The sequence below is a fragment of the Elephas maximus genome, chromosome 19, assembly GCF_024166365.1.
Source record: "Elephas maximus indicus isolate mEleMax1 chromosome 19, mEleMax1 primary haplotype, whole genome shotgun sequence".
NCBI lineage: Eukaryota > Metazoa > Chordata > Mammalia > Proboscidea > Elephantidae > Elephas > Elephas maximus.
In genome coordinates, this window is record NC_064837.1 from 35,337,417 (window position 1) to 35,360,933 (window position 23,517).

The following is a 23,517-nucleotide window of genomic DNA, read 5'->3' on the forward strand; positions in this document are numbered from 1 at the left end:
AAGGTTATAAGAAGTCTCTCAGAATGTCTCTGACCAAATACAGTCTGTCTTTACTTAGTTTAACATAACAATAGTATATCTGCTTTCAAAAAACTGGGGCATGGGAACATCCTGAGATTAACAGGGAAATACTGAAAGTCATTATCTTCTATTTGCTTTTAGAGGATTTTATATTGAATCAGTGTATTTGTCAGTCCTACACATGCATCAGGCCTGCTAACATATTTCTGACCTCCAGTCAAAACCAAAAACCAACCCCGCTGCTGCCCAGTCGATTCTGACTCATAGCAACCCTACAGGACAGAGTAGAACTGTCCCATTGGGTATCCAAGGCTATAAATCTTTATGGAAGCAGACTGCCACATCTTTCTCCCATGGAGTGGTTTCAGTTCGCAGCTGAGCACTTAACCACTGCACTGCCAGGGCTCCACTTCTGACCTCCAGAAGAAAAGTAAAAACTCTGACGTAATACTCTTAAAAATTTCAGTGGAAATCTGGAAGCATTGTGCTCCAACAAAACCATGACGGAGATTAGGAACAGAGTACACAACCCTAGTCATTACATTGCGATTTGTATTTAAATTGGGCTCACTCTTTCTCCTGCCCGAGACTATGAGTTTTGGAAGAGCAAGGTCATATCTTGTATTTATATTCCTAGAACCTGACACAACAGCTGCCACATAGCAGATACTCTAAAAATGTTTGTGAAATGACTGAAAGGATCAGTCAGGATCTAAGAGCACTGTACTTAGTGTTAAGATTTACTATTGAATAAGACAGATACAGTCCCTATTCTCTCCTGGAGCTTACAGTATCCAACAAGTATCAAATGAAAGAGGTAGAAAAAACATGTTTAAAAAAATTTATCTGATCAGTTACCCACCTAAAGCAGGAATCAGTGAGGCTTGATTTTTATCAATCTTTGTTGTCATTTGATTGGTTAAAATTACCTATAAAAACAAAAGATGAAAAAATTAGGTGCACTTCTCCAAAAATTATCAAATATTGTAGTGTGCCATCAAATCCTATGATTTTAGTATTATGAATATTATCAACCACTAAGAAAAACATATTTGTTTGTTGTTGCTGTTAGATGCCCATTGGTTCCAACTCATAGCAACCCTACATACAAAAGAACAAAACACTGACCAGTCACACACAGTTGCTATGTTTGAGCCCATTGTTGCAGCCACTGTGTCAATCCATCCCATTGAGGGTCTTCCTCTTTTTCACTGACACTCCAGGGACTGGTCCCTCCTGATAATGGCCAACGTACGTAAGACAAAGTCTTGCCATCCTTACTACTAAGGAGCATTCTGGTTGCGCTTCTTCCAAGCCAGATTTCTTCGTTCTTCTGGCAGCCCGTGGTATATTCACTACTCTTCGCCAACACCACAATTCAAAGGCATCAATTCTTCTTCAGTCTTCCTTATTCATTGTCTAGCTTTTGCACGCATATAAGGTGACTGAAAAATACCATGGCTTGCTTCGGGCATGCCTTAGTCCTCAAAGTGACATCTTTGCTTTTCAACACTTTAAAGAGGTCTTTTGAAGAAGATTTGCTCAAGGCAATAATGTCATTTGATTTCTTGACTATTGTTTCCACTGGTGTTGATTATGGATCCAAGTAAAATGAAATCCTTGACAATATCAATCTTTTCTCCATTTATCATGATGTTGCTTATTGGTCAAGTTGTGAGAATTTCTGTTTTCTTTATGTTGAGGTATAATTTATATTGAAGGCTCTAGTCTTTGATCTTTGTAAATAAGTGCTTCAAGTCCTCCTCGCTTTCAGCAAGTAAGGTTGTGTCATCTTCATATTGCAGGTTGTTAATGAGTCTTCCTCAGTCCTGGCGCTGTGTTCTTCTTCATATAGTCTAGCTTCCCGGATTATTTGCTCAGCATACAGAATGCATAAGTATGGTGAAAGGATACAACTCCAACCCACACCTTTCCTGATTTTAAATCACTCAGTATCCCTCTGTTCTGTCCAAACAACTGCCTCTTGGTCTATGTACACGTTCCTTATGAGCACAATTAAGTGTTCAGGAATTCCCACCCTTTGCAATGTTATCCATAATTTGTCTGGTCCACACAGCTGAATGCCTTTGCATAGTCAATAAAACACAGGTAAACATCCTTCTGGTATTCTCTGCTTTCAGCCAAGATCCATCTGACATCAGCAATAATATACCTGGTTCCACGTCCTCTTCTGAAACCCGCCTGAATTTCTGGCACTTCCCTGCTGATATACTGCTGCAGCCATTTTTGAATGATCTTCAGCAAAAGTTTGCTTGCATGTGATATTAATGATATTGTTCTATAATTTCCACATTTGGTTGAATAACCTTTCTTGGGAATAGGCATAAATATGGATTTCTTCTAGATGGTTGGCCAGAAAGCTGTCATCCATATTTCTCGGCATAGATGAGCGAGCACCTCCAGCACTGCATCCATTTGTTGAAACGTCTCAATTGATATTCCGTCAATTCCTTCAGCACCTTCGGTTCCTGATCATATGCTACCTTTTGAAATGGTTGAACATCGACTAATTCCTTTTGGTATAATGACTCTGTGTATTCCTTCCATCTACTTTTGATACTTCCTGCATCATTTAATATTTTCCCCATAGAATCCTTCACTATTGCAACTCGAGGCTTGAATTTTTTCTTCAGTTCTTTCAGCTTGAGAAACGCCGAGTGTGTTCTTCTGTTTTCGTTTTCTATTTCCAGCTCTTTGCACGTCATTATAATACTTTATTTTGTCTTCTCGAGCCGCCCTTTGAAATCCTCTGTTCAGTTATTTTACTTCATCAGTTCTTCCTTTTGCTTTAGCTGCTTGATGTTCGTGAGCAAGTTTCAGAGTCTCCTCTGACATTCACCTTAGTCTTTTCTTTCTTTTCAATAAGCTCTTGCTTTCTTCACATATGATGTCATTCCACAACTCATCTGGTCTTCGGTCGCTAGCATTCAATGCGTCAAATCTATTCTTAAGATGGGCTCTTCAGGTGGGATGTACTAAAGGTCATATTTTAACTCTCGTGGACTTGCTCTGATTTTCTTCAGTTTCAGCTTGAACTTGCATATGAGCAATTGATGGTCTGTTCCACAGTCGGCCCCTGGCCTTGTTCTGACTGATGATACTGAGCTTTTCCATTGTCTTTTTCCAGAGATATGGTCAATTTGATTCCTCTGTGTTCCATCTGGCGAGGTCCATGTGTATAGTCGCCGTTTATGTTGGTGAAAGAAGGTATTTGCAATGAAGAAGTTGTTGGTCTTGCAAAATTCTATCATTCGATCTCCAGCATTGTTTCTATCACCAAGGTCATATTTTCCAGCTACTGATCCTTCTTCTTTGTTTCCAACTTTCACGTTAAAATCACCAGTAATTATCAATGCATCTTGATTGCGTGTTCGATCAATTTTAGACTGCAGAAGCTGATAAAAATCTTCTGTTTCTTCATCTTTGGCCCTAGTGGTTGGTGTGTAAATTTGAATAATAGTCATATTAACTGGTCTTCCTTGTAGGTGCGTGGATATTATCCTAACACTCACAGCTCCGTACTTCAGGATAGATCTTGAAACGTTCTTTTTGACGATGAATGCAACACCATTCCTCTTCGAGTTGTCATTCCCAGCATAGTAGACGATACGACTGTCCGATTCAAAACGGCCAATACCAGTCCATTTCAGCTCACTAATACCTAGGATATCGATGTTTATGTGTTTCATTTCATTTTTGACAATTTCCAATTTTGCTAGATTCATACTTCATACATTCCAGGTTACGATTATTAATGGATGTTTGCAGCTGTTTCTTCTCATTTTGAGTCATGACACATCAGCAAATGAAGGTCCCAAAAGCTTTACTCCATCCACATCATTAAGGTCGACTCTACTTGGAGGAGGTAGCTCTTCCCCAGTCGTTCTCTGAGTGCCTTCCAACCCTGGGGGCTCATCTTCCAGCACTATATCAGACAACGTTCTGCTGCTATTCATAAGGTTTTCACTGGCTAATGCTTTTCAGAAGTAGATTGTCGGGTCCTTCTTCCTAGTCTGTCTCAGTCTGCAAGCTCAGCTGAAACCTGTCCTCCGTGGGTGACTCTGCTGGTATCTGAATACTGGTGGCGTAGCTTCCAGCATCACAGCAACACGCAAGCCCCCACAGTAGGACAAACCGACAGACACGTGGGGGAGATAAATGTAGTATACCTATAAAATGGAAAATTATTCAACCATAAAACACAATAAAGTACTGATAGATGCTGTAACAGGACATGGACAAACCTTGAAAACATTAAGCTAAGTGAAAGAAGCCAGACACAAAAGGCCATATATTGTATGACTCCATTTATATGAAATGTCCAGAAAAGGCAAAATCCATAGAGACAGGAAGTAGATTAGTGGTTGCCAGGGGCTAGCAGAAGGAGTGACTGCTAATGGGCACAGGGTTTCTTTTGAGGGAGATAAAAATGTTTTAAAATCAGACAGTGATGACAGCTGCACAACTCTGTCAAAATACTAAAAACGGTGAATTGCACACTTGAACAGTGTACGTTTCATGGTATATGATTTATATCTCAATAAGACTGTTAAAAAATTATTCTGATAATAATAAATGAAATTCATTTTTAAAAGGCCTTGCCCCCTATCAGTTTGGCACAGAGTAAAAAGACTGATAACACAGTTGGTAAAGATGTGGGGAAAAAAAGAATTCCTATTCATTGTTGTAGAGAACGTATCTTGGGATACAATTTCTGAAGGCAATGTGATAATATATAACAAAATGTTTAAAAACAGAGAGATCCTTTGGTTTCATTGGAAACCCTGGTGGCGTGGTGGTTAAGAGCTACAGCTGCTAACCAAAAGGTCCACCAGGCACTCCTTGGAAGCCCCATGGGGCAGTTCTACTCTGTCCTTTAGGGTTGCTATGAGTCAGAATCGAATCGACGGCAATGGATTTGTTTTGTTCTTGGCTTCATACTTTTAATTCAAGAAATTTATTCTAAGAAAATAACTGGAAAAATGGACAAAGATGTATAAAGTTGCTGACTGCAGCATGTGCAACAGTAAAAACAGGAGCCAACTTTAAAGTCAATAAGGAGTTGGTTAAAACACTACGCTACAATTATATAATGGAATACTACACAGTTGTTAAAAAGGATAAAGTAGACTTATAAGTACTATACACGGAAATATGTTCACTATACATTAAGTGAAAACAAAAAATTGCTTTATATAACAGCATGCATAATATGCTCTTATTTAAAAAATAAAGTATGCTAAAAAAAAACTAAAGTATGCTAGCATATGCATAAAGTCTGGAAAAATATGTACACCAAACAACAGTAATCATGGGATACAAGATAATATAGTTGCTTACTTTCTCCATTTCTGAACTGCTCAGCATTTTTTTTAAAGAACAAATGTATATAAATTAACATTTTTAAACAGATTTATTTTGAAAAGTCATACGTTTCTATACATCCTAACTGGGGAAAAAATCAAACAGAGAAAAGTTTATAATGTAAGAAGGGAAAGTATGCCACCAGTCCCAAAAAATCCTATCCCTAGTGGTGGTGGCTGCTGTTTTTAGTTGCCTTCAGGTTTTTTTTTTCAGGTTACCTCTGACTTGGCTCTGACTCACAGTGACCTTATGTATGACAGGAGGTAGCAGCTGTTAACATTTTACTCTTTTCTCATCTTTTTCTTCATGTATGTAAACATAAAAGCACATGCTTTATTTTTTCTCAAAAATGAGATCAGACTAAATACATTGGTATGCAATATCTATTTTTTCATTTAATAATGTTTCTGGGCATATCTCATTCTAGGATAGTACATGTATATTTATATTACTCTTCTTAACCACTGCATATTATTCCACTGTAGTAAACACTGCATGCTATTGGTTGCACTACTTTTTTAATCAGAAAATATGAAGCTATTTCTGTTCAAACAAAAGTAAGCAAACAAAGAACCTAAGGAACTATACAAGCCATTAGTCTTGAGTGCCCCCTACTGGAGGCTCTTCACTGATATCCACAGAATGCTAAATTAATGGCAAGAAATAATTCAAAGGCTGGGCACTATGTTTTTTTGCATATGGCATAAAATCTAAACACTCAAAAAAAAAGGTGTATTTTTTAAGTGATTTTATTGAAGGAGTTCTTTATTTACTTATGGTGTATTACAGGTATGTGCTAAGGACTCTTCAAGATGAAGAAGTCAAGTAAGACCAAGAAATTAAAGTTTTTAACCTCACTCCTTTTTATCTCTTCACTTCTGAGCTTATATTTACCTCTCTTCTCACATTTCACATCCAGAAGAGTTAGTTCCCCCTCAAAACATCTAGATTGTTTGCGCTATGTAATTTTTTTATCCCTCTAAGTCCGGGATTACACATCAACGACTCAGAGGAAAAGAAAAACAAAATGTTGGAGGAAAGTTTACCTGAAAACATTCAGATATTTACACAACGAAAACACTGTAATTACTAATAGGGACATTCCCTTATCACGCAAAGTTCAGTTTAAAAAATGACATTGACTATGCTTGAAATTTCACAGGAAAACTGATATACCTCATGCATTCTTTAACTTTAATGCATGGCTGTATTATTTGCTATCAGGCAAATTCTGTTTTGCTATTTCTAGGCAGTAATATCTTATGCAATCTTGATTTTAGTATAAGATTCTCTTGACTAGCAATACTTACAGCTAATCTGTGATTATTTGCCAGGCTGATCATTTGCTGGGCAAGGCCATTTAGTAATCGCGTACGGAGGGACAGGTCATCTAGGTCATGACGAAAAGGAAAGGCGATACCGTCCACTATCACTAAACGAACCTAAATACATAAGAAATAATGATATTAAAAATAAAACATTAAAATGGTATAGAAAAAGTGTCACCTATTACAAAAAAATACCACAAAGTCCAAGGCTTTATTTCCAATTCTCGAAGTGAGAGTAATAAATCTCTGAATCTATTCATCTATTGGTTTCTGTAGTAACCACCAAAAGTTATAATTTACTCTTGTTTGGTAATTATTCATATTTAAAAAAAAAATTCAATAGAAGAAAAAGAAGCAACTTATAACTTGCCACTGTATGCAGTATTTACAGAGCTATTTCACAACAGTAAAAAGCACATTTGAAATTATTGTAAAACAAGTTTCTCACTTAATATGCCAATCTTAACTTTAGCGTGTTCCCTACTTAAAAAAGAAAACCTTCGAATATTAAGGTTTATAACTGAAAAACCTTCAAATATCAGGGCTTATAATTATAATATAGTTTTAACTATAATAATATAAAGTATAAAATTATAATATTTTCTTCAAAAATTTAATTCTTGGTACACTTTTCCCCCTTAATTCTAAATACACTATACGGCAACTAATCATTACAGCATCTTTTATAACATAGAACAGATTTTAACATGAGACAGATTTGTCTTCAATTACAACAAGAAGGTCTACTTGTAGATGAAAAACATTTGTATGATAGTTTCACCTATAATATAATCAAAATAACGGCTCAGCGTTTTCTGTTATACATAAGGTAGGCACGAATTGGAGATGACCGAACAGCAACTAACACCAACAATATGAAGTTAGAGTCTTAACAATACATAAACCTGAGATCCAAAAATAGAAAAAATTTAGATACTTTAATCCAAATGTCAAAAAACAAAAAAGCAACCCAAAACTACAAGGCTTTTTTTTTTTTCCTCATGTAATAACGGTTTTTAATAACGGTTAGGTTGAAGAGGAGGCTTTTGCGAAGCTAGTCTAAGAAAGACATTTCGGTATTTTTTTTATTTAGAGATACCAGTATTCATTGCTTTACTCACAAATATATACTGACACCTACCGTATGTTGGTCGAGTTCTGGTGGCCACAGTAGTTAAAGCGCTTGGCTGCTAACCAAAGGTCGGTGGTTGAAACCCACCAGCCACTCTGCAGGAAGATGATGTGGTAGTCTGAGCCCGTAAAGATTACAGTCTTGGAAAACCTCTGGGGCAGTTCTACTTTGTCCTACATGGTCCCCATAAGTTGGAATCGACTAGGTGGCAACAGGATTTTTTCGTATATATTGGTCACTGTTCCAGGGATTGGGCAAACCATGTGAACAAGAGAGACAAGGTCCCTGCTCTCTTGATCTTCTAGCAGTCAGGGCATCATTTGTTTATAATAAACTGATGTAGAAAATGTTAATAATCAGGTTGAACTTAAAAATGTGTTGTGTCTGTAGCTGTCACATTGTGAACTACACAAAAAATTGAGGAAATAGTCTTCTAGTATTAAAAATTATCCAATTCAGCAAAGAAATACATCTTTATTGTTTCACTTTCATACGACTCAACAGCACTGGGTTTCATAAAAAAAATAGTATGTGTTAATGTAAAAAAAAAATATCAAGCAACATTCATGTTAAAATGATGTGAGTAATTTCTTTGCTGAACAGGACAGTAATCAAGCACTTATTGGTAGTTTGATTTTGTCAAATCATGGAATAGGTTAGATAAAGATAAAAAAGCTTGGCAAAAATCAAATCAGCAAATGCATTCTGTAAGAATCAACTGGCTGTATGAAATCTACAATAAAGAATATTGTATACTTAGTTATTACTTGTAAATTGTGTGCTACACATTCTTTACATCAGCAAAATTTGTAATTAACTTATGTATGTATACATATATATGCTTACATTTTTTTCCCCAGAAAGCTAGTTATTAACGAGCACATTACTAGAGAGATAAAAAGAATCATACCATGTAGGATGTTACAGTCATTCATTCAGTGGTTCTCAAACATTTTATAGAACCCTTCTGCACTCTTAAAAATTGTTATGGTGTTGTTAGTTGCCTTGAGTCCATTCTGACTCCCAGTGACCCCACGTGTGCAGAGCAGAACTGCTTTCAGAACCAGGTCACCAGGCCTGTCTTCCCAAGCACCTCTGGGTGGGTCAAACCACCACCTTTAGGCTAGTAGTCAAGTACTTAACTGTCTGTACCATTCAGGGAGGGACTCTATCCTTTTTTTTTCATTAAAGATGAGCAATTAAAGAATCAGTACCTATTTTTAAGGGCAGCAGTTCTCAAAATGTGGTCCCCAGACTAGCAGCTTCAGCATCACCTAGGAACTTGTCAGAAATACAAACCTTAGGCCCTATCCTAGATACACTGAATCGGAAATTCTGGGTGTGGGGCCTAGCAACAGATGCTTTAACAGCCCTCCAGGTGATTCAAATGCATGTTAAAGACTGAGAACAATTGGGCATTGTATTTTGAATGAGCAGAAATTGAGGCAGAGAAGAGGTAAAAGCCAACCACAAATGTTGCTGTTATTGTGTGCCAGTAGAATCAATCCTGACTCAACGCAACCCTAGCGGACAAAGTAGAACTGCCCCCTAGGGTTTCCCAGGCTGTAATCTTTAGGAAACAGATCGCTGGGTCTTCTCTCTCCTAGAGCAGCTGGTGGGTTTGAACCCCCAACCTTTCGGTTTGCAGCCGAGTGCTTAACCACCGAACAACCGGAGCTCCTTAACCTCAAATATAAGAGGGTCAAATTAACATCTGACCTTATTATAACCCCCATTTATAGGTCCACTATAAAAAGTAAGTTGATGCTGTGATAAGAAATACTGTGTTAAAAACCAAAACAAAACAACACACTTCACCAGTACTGCCTTGGCGGGGCTGAGATGGAAGAAAGGGCTTTCAGTAGATCTGTGAATAATAAAAAAGGCTACTCACCACTCCCCAACAAATGTCAATTTCTTGCATAAATCTTCCACATTCAAGCCAATATACAAAACCTATTTTTAGCATTTGGTGCCTCAGGTAGTCAGACAGTTTTGGAATGACTATCCATGTTAAATACACTAAAAGCGGAGAAAGCCACTGGTAGTTAGTAGTGAAAGAGAAGAATAATGCAAAGTAGTGACAATGTTGAATTTTAATGAAGCCTCTTATCCTGGAAAACAGTGATAGTTAAAGAAATCCCTTCTAAGCATAAGGAAAGTTTTTATTTTTCATTTTATATCTTTCTATTTTTATACAGTTTGTTCAATAGGAGCTATACTCAATCATTACTGGAGGTGGAACTTCTTTCTACAATTGATTACATTTCTTACTCTGTGCACAACCTACCTAAAAAAACATATATATGCACACATATATGCAAATAAATATCAATATAAATAAATTACGGGCAGGGAAGGAAAGAATTTTCTGAATTAACTTTGACTTTAATTGTATGCCACTGTACCATTTACTTATTTTTCGAAGATACTTGGTTACCCACAAATCAGTAGTTTAATCCATACCTTTGAATGTTCTGACAGGAAGTCTGGAAGAAGATAAACTTGTGCCAGGAGCTCTGTGCAGTCACGACAACGAAAATAGTAAATATGGGAAAGAATATTTTCGAGAGTGAAATCCTCCAAAGCTTTTTGGTGCTCTGAAATAAACAACAAAGCAACCTTAAAACAGTTAATTTTAACTGTTTTGATATGTTGGTGATTGTAGGAAAACAATACTTTGGAATAACAAAATTCTTCACTTTGAGTAATAAAACTCTTCACTTTAATTGAAAGGTCATAATACTGTAGCAAAATGACTATAAATTACCATTTCATAATTCCTGACCTATTTTCACCTTTTCCATGGTTTCCTTGCATACTGGGCTAACTATCTAAAAATTTTTCATAAATACAGACAACTTGAGTTTTAACCTCTGCCTTTTAAGATTTCTAGTTATTGCCCTTTATTGAACAAAAGTAATATAAGGGAAATTTCTAGTTTTTTTTTTTTTTGCAGGACTACAAATTAAGACTAAAAAATGAAAAACGAATACAAGTTTTTTTTTCCTTAAATGATGTGGTATAACTTGATATTTAAGTAGAAATAATGATAAAAAAACAAAACTTCCTTCTTAGATTGGATTTCAAAAAATAACCAGTGTGGTTTTATACATATTTCAGCGAGAAACCAACTAAAAATTATTACACTTTAAAATGTACTTAGGTGTTAGCATTTTAAAAAATACGCACCAAAAAAACCCCCTAAATTTCAGAATAGACGGTAATACCTACGGAAAATATGCATCAGAAAAAGCATAACACTGTTGAATTTTACCTGAACCCTGTGATACTAGAAAACAGAGATGGTTAAAGAAAACCCTCCTCTTTGTATTCTGAAAAATGACTTACTGCAAATAACCACCCTTTCCCATATGACTTAGGTAAGACTCATGGCAAGGAGCTCTGGTGGAGTAACAGTTATGTGTTGGGCTGCTAACTGAAGGGCTAACGGTTCGAACCCACCCAGCAGCTCCAGCTCTGTGGGACAGAGATCTGGGGATCTGCTTCTATAAAGATCACGGCTAAGAAAATCCTGTGGGACAGTTCTACTCTGCCACATGGGGTTGCTATGCGTCGGAATCGATGGCACTCAACAATAAGACTCGTGGATGTTCCCTTGTTTACCTAGGAGAAGACCAGACACAGATCCTCCAAATTCCCATTCTTTGCCTCATAAATGATTAATGGAGTTGCTTGTCCCCACTGATCAATTAGAAGTAAAATGCTTATCAGCCATAATTTGGTTAAGTTTCTTCTCCTTCCGTCAAGTCTCAGCCTGAGCAAATGTATCAGCCTTCCTCACGGCCTTCCCAAGGAATAGGCTAGCCTCCCGTAAAACCTTCTCTGGTTTATTATCCGATCAGTCACCCTCTCATATCACTTTTCCACACCTGCTTTTTTCTAGCCTTGTTTATTCTTCTCTTTATAAAAGAAAAACCTTTTCTTGCCTAACTCTTCAGACACTTGGTGATCTTATGGTCAAAGCCTTCTCCCCATTACAACAGACCTTATCACCTGTTGCAATAGTCCCTTTCCCCACTTGCAATTATCTTTCATTCTGAATAAAGCCTTTCCCTATTTAAGTCTGGATTTGTTTTTCTTTATTTGACAAGTCCATTTTTCACCATAAAAATTACAGCACAATCACGTTACACATTAAAAACTCTATATCCCCACACTACACCTATCCTTTTTACAGTAAGATTTTAAGACGCATTACAAATTCTTAGCTCCTGAAATCAAGTTTGCTACAGATATACCGGTCATCAGTTAAATGGAAAATGAAAATAAAAATATCCAGCTGATTATACGTATTTACAAGGAATACAATAATTTCACAAAAAGTATTTATGTTTTTAAAGACTTCTGAAGAAAAGAATAAGGATGCACATCTAAAAAATAAAACGGTCAAATCAGAAACCATTTAACTTTACAAGTAATTGAAAGGACAAAAACTTGAACACAAATTACTTTTATGATACAGAAAAAAAAGATCATTTGCTGTTAAGTTGAACTGGCAAAAGTTGTGTGATATATCTACAACAATGACAAAAAAATAAAATAAACAAAAGTAGCTGCTGAGGCTCCTCTGTACAAACAAAAACCTCGAGATCTGGTTCCTTGGTTTAGAGCCTTGGGGTCACGGTTTCACAGGACGTTAATTAGACTAATAACGTGTTCGGTGCTTATCTTCCACCTCCAAGTTCACTGTGTAGTGCCTGGGGTCTTAAAAGCTCGTAAGAGGCCATCCAAGACACTATAATTGATCTCTATTTGCCTAGAGCCAACAAAGGAAGAAAGAGAGTCAGGAATAGGAGGGTACATGAAATGTGTGGCTAATTGTCTCCATGAACAATTGCCTCCTTTGCCATGAGGACAGAAGAGCTAGATGGTGCCTGGGTATCATTTCTGAACATTTTGATCAGAGTCTACAGAAGGGTTCCTCTACGTCAACAAAAAGAACATCGAAGAGGAAATCACCAAATCAATACCATTCACAGTAGCCCCCAAGAAGGTAAAATACTTAGGAATAAATCTTACCACAAGATGTAAAAGACCTATACAAAGAAAACTACAAAGTACTAATGCAAGAAACTAAAAGGGACCTACTTAAGTGGAAAAACATACCTTGCTCATGGATAGGAAGGCTTAACATAGTAACAATGTTTATTCTACCAAAAGCCATCTATATATACAATGCACTTCCGATCCAAATTCCAACGACTTTTTTTAATGTGATGGAGAAACAAATCACCAACTTCATATGGAAGGGAAAGAAGCCCCAGGTAAGTAAAGCATTACTGAAAAAGAAAAGGAAAGTGGGAGGCCTCTGATTTTAGAACATACCATACACCCACAGTAGTCAAAACAGCCTGATACTGGTACAACAACAGGCACAGAGACCAATGGAACAGAATTGAGAACCCAGATATAAATCCATCCACTTATGAGCAGCTGATATTTGACAAAGGCCCAGTGTCAGTTAATTCGGGAAAAGATAGTCTTTTTAACAAATGGTGCTGGCATAACTGGATATCCATTTGCAAAAAAATTAAACAGGACCCATACCTCACACCAAGCACAAAAACTAACTCCAAGTGGATCAAAGACCTAAACATAAAGACTAATACGATAAAGATCATGGAAGAAAAAATAGGGACAACCTTAGGAGCCCTAATACAAGGCATAAACAGAATACAAAACATTACTAAAAATGATGAAGAGAAACCAGATAACTGGGAGCTCCTAAAAATCAAACACCTATGCTCATCTAAAGACTTCACCAAAAGAGTAAAAAGACCATATACAGATTGGGAAAAAATTTTCAGCTATGACATCTCCGAGCAGCGCCTGATCTCTAAAATCTATATGATTCTGCTAAAACTCAACCACAAAAAGACAAACAACCCAACTAAAAATTGGGCAAAGGATATGAACACGCACTTCGCTAAAGAAGATATTCAGGTGGCTAACAGATACATGAGAAAATGCTCTCAATCATTAGCCATTAGAGAAATGCAAATTAAAACTACGATGAGATTCCATCTCACTCCAACAAGGCTGGCATTAATCCAAAATCCAAAAATCACAAAATAATAAATGTTGGAGAGGCTGCGGAGAGATTGGAACGCTTATACACTGCTGGTGGGAATGTAAAATGGTACAACCACTTTGGAAATCTATCTGGCATTTCCTTAAAAAGTTAGAAATAGAACTACCATACAACCCAGAAATCCCACTCCTCGGAATATATCCTAGAGAAACAAGAGCCTTTACACGAACAGATATATGCACACCCATGTTTACTGCAGCACTGTTTACAATAGCAAAAAGCTGGAAGCAACCAAGGTGTCTATCAATGGATGAATGGATACATTATGGTATAGTCACACAATGGAATACTAAGCACCGATAAAGAACAGTGATGAATCTGGGAACCATTTCATAACATGGAGGAACCTGGAAGGCATTATGCTGAGTGAAATCAGTCAGTTGCAAAAGGACAAATATTGTATACGACCACTATTATAAGATCTTGAGAAATAGTTTAAACTGAGAAGGACACATTCTTTTGTGGTTATGAGAGGGGGGAAGGAGGGAGGGTGGGAAAGGGTTTTTTACTGATTAGATAGTAGATAAGAACTACTTTAGGTGAAGGGAAGGACAACACTCAATACAGGGAAGGCCAGCTCAACTGGACTGGACCAAAAGCAAAGAATTTTCCTGAATAAACTGAATGCTTCGAAGGTCAGCGGAGCAAGGGCGGGGGTTTGGGGACTATGGCTTCAGGGGACATCTAAGTCAATCGGCAAAATAAAATCTACTAAGAAAACATTCTGCATCCCGCTTTGAAGTGTGGCGTGTGGGGTCTTAAATGCTAACAAGCGGCCATCTAAGATGCATCAATTGGTCTCAGCCCACCTGGATCAAAGGAGAATGAAGAACACCAAGGTCACAAGATAATAATGAGCCCAAAAGACAGAAAGGGCCACATGAACTAGAGACTTACATCATCCTGAGATCAGAAGAACTAGATGGTGCCCGGCCACAACCAATGACTGCCCTGACAGGGAGCACAACGGAGAACCCCGGAGGGAGCAGGAGAACAGTGGGATGCAGATCCCAAATTCTCATAAAAAGACCAGACTTGATGGTCTGACTGAGACTAGAAGAATCCCAGCAGTCATGGTCCCCAAACCTTCTGTTGGCCCAGGATAGGAACCATTCCCAAAGACCACTCATCAGACATGGAATGGAGTGGACAATGGGTTGGAGAGAGATGCTGATGAGGAGTGAGCTATACTTGTATCAGGTGGACACTTGAGACTATGTTGGCATCTCCTGTCTGGAGGGGAGATGGAAGGGTAGAGAGGGTTAGAAACTGGCAAAACGGTCATGAAAAGAGAGACTGGAAGGAGGGAGAGGGCGGACTCATTAGGGGGAGAGTAAATGGGAGTATGTAGTAAGGTGTATAAAAGTTTGTTTGTGAGAGACTGACTTGATTTGTAAACTTTCACTTAAAGCATAATAAAGATTATTTTCTAAAAAAAGAGTCTACAGAAGAATTCTGATCAAAAGGGGGGAAATGCAGAACAGAATTTCAAATTCTCATAGACTTCAGACTTCCTGGAGCCATGGGGACTGGATGAACCCATGAAATTACTGCCCTGAGATCATCTTTAAAATTTAAACCAAAAATATCACCTGAAGTCTTCTTAAAACCAAATAAATAATGGGCCACATAAATCAGAGACTACATCAGCCTGAGACCAGAAGAACTAGATGGTGCCTGGCTACAACTGATGACTGCCATGACAGGGAACACAACAGAGAATCCCTGAAGGAGCAGGAGAGCAGTAGGGATGCAGATCTCAAATTCTTGTAAAAAGACCGGACTTAATGGTCTGACAGAGATGAGAAGGACCCTGGAGGTCATGGTCCCCAGACCTTCTGTTAGCCCAGGACAGGAACCATTCCCAAAGCCAACTCTTCATACAGGGATTGGACTGGACTATAAGACAGAAAATGATACTGGTGAAGAGTGAGCTTCTTGGATCAAGCAGACACATGAGACTATGTGTACAGCTCCTGTCTGGAGGGAAGATGAGAGGGCAGAGGGGGACAGAAGCTGGCTGAATGGACACGGAAATACAGGGTGGAGAGAAGGTGTGTACTGTCTCATTAGGGGGAGAGCAACTAGGCGTATACAGCAAAGTGTATATAAGGTTTTATAGGAGAGACTGACTTGATTTGTAAACTTTCACTTAGCACAATAAATTTTTTTTTTAAATCCCTTAAATTATAAAGTGAAAAAAAAGAAATAATAACCTGGATTACATATGCTAAGAGACTGGAAGCCCTCTGCTCAGCTCTGGAACACAGATTTTATGGATATAGCCAACCAACAGGATAAGTTTGTTTCCTCTTTGTGGTTTTTCTCATTGCTTTTGCAATTCTCTCTATTTTTAATTTAGGCAATGCTAACTCTAAATATGTTCTTCCTTCAGAAAACTGAATATTTGAAAATTTTAATAAAAAAGAAAAACTGTATCTGGAGACTGGTGGCGCAGTGTTGGAAGCAATCGACTGCTAACCAAAAATTTGGCAATTTGAAACTGCCATGGGTTCCGAGGGAGAAAGATGTGGCAGTCTGCTTCCATAGAGCTTTACAGCCTTGGAAACCGTATAGGGTTGTTATCAGTTGGAATCGGCTCAACTGCAGTGGGTTTGGAGGTTGGGGGTAGGAGCAACTTTTTTGATAAAATGATTTATATGAAATTTTCTTTGAATAAAATGTGTTCCTCATGGTCTATTTAAAAAACAAAAAAACCAAACAACAGTTTAGCTGAACTAGTGAAAAATTAAGCATTATGTTCTTTTCAGAACTATCTATATGGGATCAAAGTGACAACAACTCAAAAGGTTAGACAAGAACCTTAGGGGGCAATGAGTTTATGTTAATAGATGGGTGGAACAACTCAGAAAAGGAAGGTGTGAATGGCTATACAATCCAAAGGATGTAATTAATGTCACTGAACTGAACATGTACAAGTGGCTGAATTGGGGTAGATTTTGCTGTGCATATTTTCAACAACAACAAAACAAAATTTAAAAAAAATAAAAAAGAAAATTCTTAGACATGTCCTTGGAGTGGACACTGACTATAGAAGCAATGGGACACACCAAGACTTGAGGGATCCACTGACTAAACGTCCTAAAGACCTCAGTGCAGACATATGGGGACAGAGATACAAGATGTCAAGTTTCAGACAAAGCCATCTGCAAGACCACAGGAAGTGAAGGACTGGAATAGTCAAGTTTGTAGCCCTTGTGAGTGGGTTGCTGCATTCAGCTCTGTGATCCTGACGCAATGCCAACTCTACTTTTGTGTTAACACAGCTGGACTATAGCATCTTAGTTAAGAATCCACGCACATCTCTACAGAGGAAGGAAAGTGGAGATGTAAAGAACAGGAGAAACATGCTCTATAATGTGGCATAGCAGAAAAGAACTCACTGTCTCATCAGGACTATTAAAAGGACTGCCTTGCAGTGAAAAAAAAAAAAGATATTTGCTAACTTACCCTCTTCCATGTGTGTTCCTGTTATAAGGTGAAGGTGCTGAATGCAGGCAGTAGCAAGATCTACCACTCTATCAATCATAAAACTTCCCTCTGTATCAATAAAAACAGCTTCACCTGCCACTCCTCCAAAACATTCTGGTATCTGCACATCTACTGCCAACTGCATACTGTCAAGAGAAAGAAGTCAAATAACCAAATCATTATCGTTATCACCTGAGGCAGTGTTTTTCAACTCCAGATCTACTAGGTACCACTACATTTTTATAAATGCAAATATACTTTTGAATATTAAAGAAAAAAAAAGGACTTCTATATATAACTCATTTCTAAAGAACTAGGAAAGATATACAAGATTATCATACCATTTAATAATACTGAGAAGGAAAACCATTACAATCTTCTATATATTTACAATGATTGAAGAAGTCCCCCCCACCAAGAATATTATCTAGTGAACAGAAGGTAAAAGTGCTAAACAGAAGGTAACAGTGCTGAACAGGAGGTGACGAAAATGGTTAAGTACTCAACTACTAAATGAAAAGTTGGCAGTTCAAGCCCACTCAGAAGCACCTTGGAAGAAAGGCCTGATGATCTGCTTCTAAAAGATCACAGCCATGAAAACCCCATGGAGCACAGTTGTGCTCTGCAACACATGGGGTTGCATGAGTTGGAATTGACTTAACAGCAATTGGTTAGAGTGATTTAAAAAACAAAAGAGTGGTGTATTTTAAGGGAAAAGAAGAAAGTTGCTTTCAAAAGTCAGGAATAGTTAACTTGGGTGGAGGGAGAGGGGTATGACTGGGCAGGGCTTATAAGGGACTTTTGAAGATATTGATGTCTTTCATGAAGTAGGTTGCTTTATAACTCCTCATTAAACTGCCTGTGTTTTATGTACTTTCTAATACACTTTGGAAACCCTCATGGCATAGTGGTTAAGAGCTACGGCTTCTAACCAAAAGTTCAGCAGTACAAATCCACGAGGCACTCCTCAGAAACTCCATGGGGAAGTTCTACTCTGTCCTGTAGGTCATTATGGATCAGAATCAACTCAGCAGCAATGGATTTTGGGTTAATATACTTTAAAACTTTTTTTAAAAAGAAAAAACAGAGTATAGAGACTAGTATTAGAAATTAAGATGGTCTGAAATATCTCACTAACCTCTGAGTAAATCATGAATGACAATCAAGCCAAATTTAAAAAAGAGGGGGAGATTAGATAAGTACACCTACTCCCTACTTATCGACTATCTCATTATCTAACACTACATTTACAACAATAGTAAAAAGTCTACTATCCCACTATTTTGTGCATTAAATGGGTGGCAGGCACGGCTGCAATGGCTGCGAAGAATCCTCTCCCTCGAGGAGAGTCTCTGGGCAGCCTCTGGGAAGCTGGGCCCTCCTGCCCCACATCCAGCTGCCGCATGGAGGCCTCCTCTGTGACCACGACTTCTGGATGGAAAGGCAGGCAGCATCCAGCCAGCGGGTACCTGTTCTGGGTTCCTAGCTCCTACATGGCCTGAGGCCCAAAAGCTCAAAATTGCTGTGGGGTGGAAAGGGAGGAAAGAGGAACTGGAGACCGTGTTTGGAAGAAATGCGTGTGAGTTTAATGACATCCCAAAGTGAGCCCAACTAGGCCTGACGTCTCGGCCTTGGTGGAGCTGGGTGCACAGCCAGGCTCCCAGCACCCTCACAGGAAGCCCCAAGCCTGAGTGACTCTCCAGGCCTGGAGGGCAAGACGGGCTCCAGGATCGTGAAGGCAGGGCTTGCAAGGGTAGCAGTGAAGCCCTGAAGGCAGCTGCACAAGGGAAAATCTGTTAAGCTGTGGGCCCCCCAGTCACACAGCCTGGCTTTATCCAACTTTTTCTCCTTCATGCCTCCTTCTCAGCAGAGGAATAATCTATTACCGGACTCATTACAGTGATGAGTATATCAGTAAATCTTAGCTGTTATTGTATTTTCTAAATTAAAAAAATTGGACAAACGGTCTGAAAACAAAAAAAAAACTTCCATTTTCTCATAATGCCAATTTTTGCATAACGACCAGGTCTTTGGAACCTAACCATGTAGATAAGTGAGGAGTGAGTATATATGCCTATATTGTGCAAGGAGAGTAAAGAGTAGAGGGCATATTTTATAGGCGGATACTTTTAGAGTCCTATCCTGCCAAAGAGAAGCATCTATTTTCTCCCCGCAATCCCTGCTAGGGGCTGCAGATGAGGCCTGGACTATGTAAGGAATCCAGTTTAGTTTCTCACAAGTACAGCTGTTCTACTCTCTCCTTCCTGTAATCCTCATTCCCTAGGCAATGGAAAAAAAAAGGGGGAGCCCATTCTATAGCAAAAAAAGAATTCTTTCCCCAGCCGTTGCTTTCAGTCTCTTAAGGTGTCTGGACAAGAAAGTTTAAAGTTCGAAGACTACTTGAATAAGCAACTCCGATCCTGAAAACAGGTCAAGTGAGAGTTACAGTCCATAGGAAAAGTAGATACCTGATCTGACTTGACCTCCCTACTTCCCAAAGCAACTCACACTGTCAGATACATGTGCAGCAACTGTTGGTTGGATTAGGGGCAAGCTGGGCCTATAAGACCAGAATTACAGGCTTTTTAACAATTTTTAGGCTTTTGGGAATGGAACTCTCTCTTATTATACATAAATCTACTTTTAAACATTGGACTTTCAAATATATTTTCAGGAATGAGATACATAATAAAGCAGAAGATTTTGTACCTTAATGGCCACACTATAAGGCTGCAAAGGAAACTTTTTTATATCAAAATAATTCTACCTATTTATTAAGATGGCGACTGAAGTAACGGCAAAAGCAAATGAATTTTGTTTTATGCATCCGGTTGCCATAGAGTCAATTCTGACTCATAGTGTGACCCTATAGGGCAAAGCAGAACTGCCCCATACGGTTTCCAAGGAGCAGTTGGTGGATTCGAATTGCTGACCTCTTGGTTAGTAGCTGAGCTCTTAACCACTGTACCACCAGGGCTGCATTTTATGCATATACACACATAAAAAGCACATATATGCCTTTTTTATATCTCCTGACTGCAGGCCCACAGCACAACTCTATTACTTACAGAAAACATTATTAAGCCTACCCTTCCTTAAGAAAAGAACATTTTATATTACCATAGTTGTGTTTTTCCAACACCTGGCGCACCACAAATTTCTGTTGTTTTGGTTAAGGGTATTCCACCCCCAAGAATATTATCTAGTGCTGAACAGAAGGTAATTATGAAGCCCTGGGTATGCTCCTGCTCAAGAAGTTCCAGTGCTGTACACTTCTTTCCTGATTCAGATGTACCAGCATATCTTGGTATATTTGTGAGACAGTCTCTTCTTATAATTTGCAGTGTTTCTAAAGCTTCTTCTTTAGATATCCTGATTTCTGAAAGTAAAGTAAAATTTTTTTTTAAAATTGATTTTAGAAATTTAAAACCATCTAACAACTCATATGGGTTGTCTTCATTAATTATAGTTTTTCAAGTAACAAGAATAATGCCAAGAATAGACATAAAATTTGAAATTCTACCAACTATTTAATTTTAAGTTAATAAAGGTATTTGTCTGTTTTCTTAGTCTTCACATAAAAGCTTTACCCATTACTTCAGAAACAATTCAACTAAAGCATTTCTGAGTATCTACAAGAATTTATCACAGAGACAGAAATAAAAATGTACTAGCAGTACTTTCGGAGCCCTGGTGGTGCCGTAGTTAAGAGCTACGGCTGCTAACCAAAAGGGTGACAGTTCAAATCTACCAGCCACTCCCTGGAAACGCTATGGGGCAGTTCTACTCTGTACTATAGGGTCACTATGAATCAGAATCAACTCAACAGTAAGGTGCTTGGTTTGGTTTTGTTTTTTGAGCAGTACTTTTACTATCACTTTTGGTACTACGATGACATAATTATCTTGCTCTCATAAAGTATACAAATTATTTTTCAGAAGAGAATGAAAATTACCTCTATAACCTGCCTAAAACAAGGCACAATTTTGAAGTATATGTACATATATTATTCAATATAAAAATTTCATGGAAACACCGGTGCGAAATTCACGCATTACTCCAAACTATTTAACTGCTCAAGGTACAACTGTCTTAAACAATACGCATTGCTTCCTCAACTACATAATTTCATTCCTATCTGACAGTATGTGCCAGAGAAGAGAAAATGGCAATTACAAAGCAAGCTGCTAATTAAAGAAATAATGGTGAGGATGATATCACTTAGTAGTTTGATGCATTAATGCTTGATTTGGTAAAGGATATGGACTACGAATTTGGTGCTAACAAAAGACAATGGTAGTGATAAACATTTAAGAAATTAAGATCCTCTCCAATTTAAGAGCCTGAACTTTGGAGTTAGAGTGTGTGAGTTTATAAATTCTGACTGCACCACTTACTGTGTCACTTTGGGCAAGTTATCTAACTTCTCTGTGCCTCAAAATTTGTGTACTCACAATGCACAGTGGTTCCCACCGACATACAATCTACAGTGTTGCGGAACTTATTTGGGGTTTTAAATGGGGGGGGGGGATTATATAAGAGAAGGTGTGTCTTCTTTCTACTGCTTTCTCCAGATTAAATCAGCATCCCTTTCTTATTCTAGTCCTGTCAGGAATCCTGCATTTCTCTAACTGAATCCCCACCCCCTGGACTTGGAACAGCGAAAATTAGCCTGTCTGGGTACCAATCTGGTTCCAGTACTTCCTAGCCCAGCTGTCATAAACAGGTTACCTAACCACCCCAAGCATCAAGCGCAGTGGTTAAGAGCTATGCCGAGATACGGCTGCTAACCAAAAGGTCGTTAGTTCAATCCACCAGCCGCTCCTTGGAAACCGTATGGGGCCGCTGTACTCTATTCTATAGGGTCGCTATGAGTCGGAATCGACTCGAGGGCAACGGCTTTTTTTTTTTAATAGTGGGCATAATAATCCATTACAGAGGATTCTTGTATGACATAATCCTCAGCAGGCTCTGGCACAAAGCGGTCAGCAGATGTTTTCACGACCACAGTCGTCCTAACCACTCAGACAACACTTTTAAGCAGAGTCAAGGAGCCCTTTCATGTTGCAAACGCTGCCGGGGAGCAGCAGAATCTGGTAGCCGCTGGGCTAAAGCCCGAAGGCGGGAGATGGAGGCGGCGCCGACCGCGGCCGCTGTGCCTCAGCTTGCCGTCGAGAGTCGTTACCTTTACTCAGCTCGGAGGGTTTCACCTCCAGGAGTTCTTCAGCAGTCTGGAAACCTGCAGAGACCAGCTTCAGCCGCACCGCTGGGGACAATGGGAAGCTCCCTAAATCCCGCTGCATTTCAAATCGACACAGCTACGCGCGCGGCCCTGAATCGCCAAACCCCGGGCGGAATAAGCCTGCGCGTACGCGCTTGGCCCGCACCGTCTGACGTCAGACGCAAGGCGGAAGGGGCGGGGTCGGCGGCCTGGCAGCGTGCGGCCTTGCCCGTGGCTGCACTGCCGTTACCCCCTAAGTTTTCACAGGTCGGCACCATTTCTGTCGTGGTTCCTTCAAATCCTATTTAGAATTCTCCCATCAAATGTATAACTTGAGAATAAAACGGTGGATGGAAACTAAAATGGAGACCGTGGCCCAATGGGCCCTACACATCACATATCCTCACTTCCACCCTGGTCTGATGGAAGTTTCTGGGTCTTTAGTGAAAAAGACCGCCCCCCCGTGTGGGTAACGCGTGCACACTGGCCAGTTACCGGTTTTTCTGGTGTGAAAAGTCTAGGAAACTGTCAGATAAGGCGGAATCAGGGTCCCCACTACAGGGTTCCAGTCTCCAGGCTCTTTCCAACTGCTGACCCCCTTGCGTACCCCCTTGGCCTTTCCCGCCCTCGCGAGGCATTGTGGGCCAACCCCCCACAGCCGCAGGGAGCGCTCAGCACCAGATCCACCCACGCACCCACGGATTGTGGGCCAACCCCCCAGAGCCGCAGGGAGCGCTCAGCGCCAGGTTCACCCACCCACGCCCTTCCGCGAGTCGCGAGTCGAGTCTGGAGCTGGGAGGCTTTTGAGACCGTTAGTTCTTCA

At 39.2% G+C, this 23,517-nt stretch overlaps 1 protein-coding gene across 4 annotated transcripts in view; it reads right to left on the minus strand.

Annotated features, from left to right (window-relative positions):
- Positions 1 to 22,836, minus strand: part of RAD51C (RAD51 paralog C) — a 33,482-nt gene extending 10,646 nt beyond the window's left edge. For all 4 annotated transcript variants that reach the window (XM_049860486.1, XM_049860485.1, XM_049860488.1 and 1 more), the window contains exons 1-6: positions 22,659 to 22,836; positions 20,594 to 20,852; positions 17,453 to 17,619; positions 10,333 to 10,466; positions 6,717 to 6,848; positions 884 to 950 (exon numbers count right to left, since the gene is read on the minus strand). In XM_049860486.1, the coding sequence (XP_049716443.1) occupies positions 884 to 950; positions 6,717 to 6,848; positions 10,333 to 10,466; positions 17,453 to 17,619; positions 20,594 to 20,852; positions 22,659 to 22,776 (877 nt within the window). In that variant the 5' untranslated portion in view covers positions 22,777 to 22,836. The remainder of the gene's footprint in view (positions 1 to 883; positions 951 to 6,716; positions 6,849 to 10,332; positions 10,467 to 17,452; positions 17,620 to 20,593; positions 20,853 to 22,658) is intronic.
- Between the last annotated feature and the right edge of the window lie 681 nt (positions 22,837 to 23,517).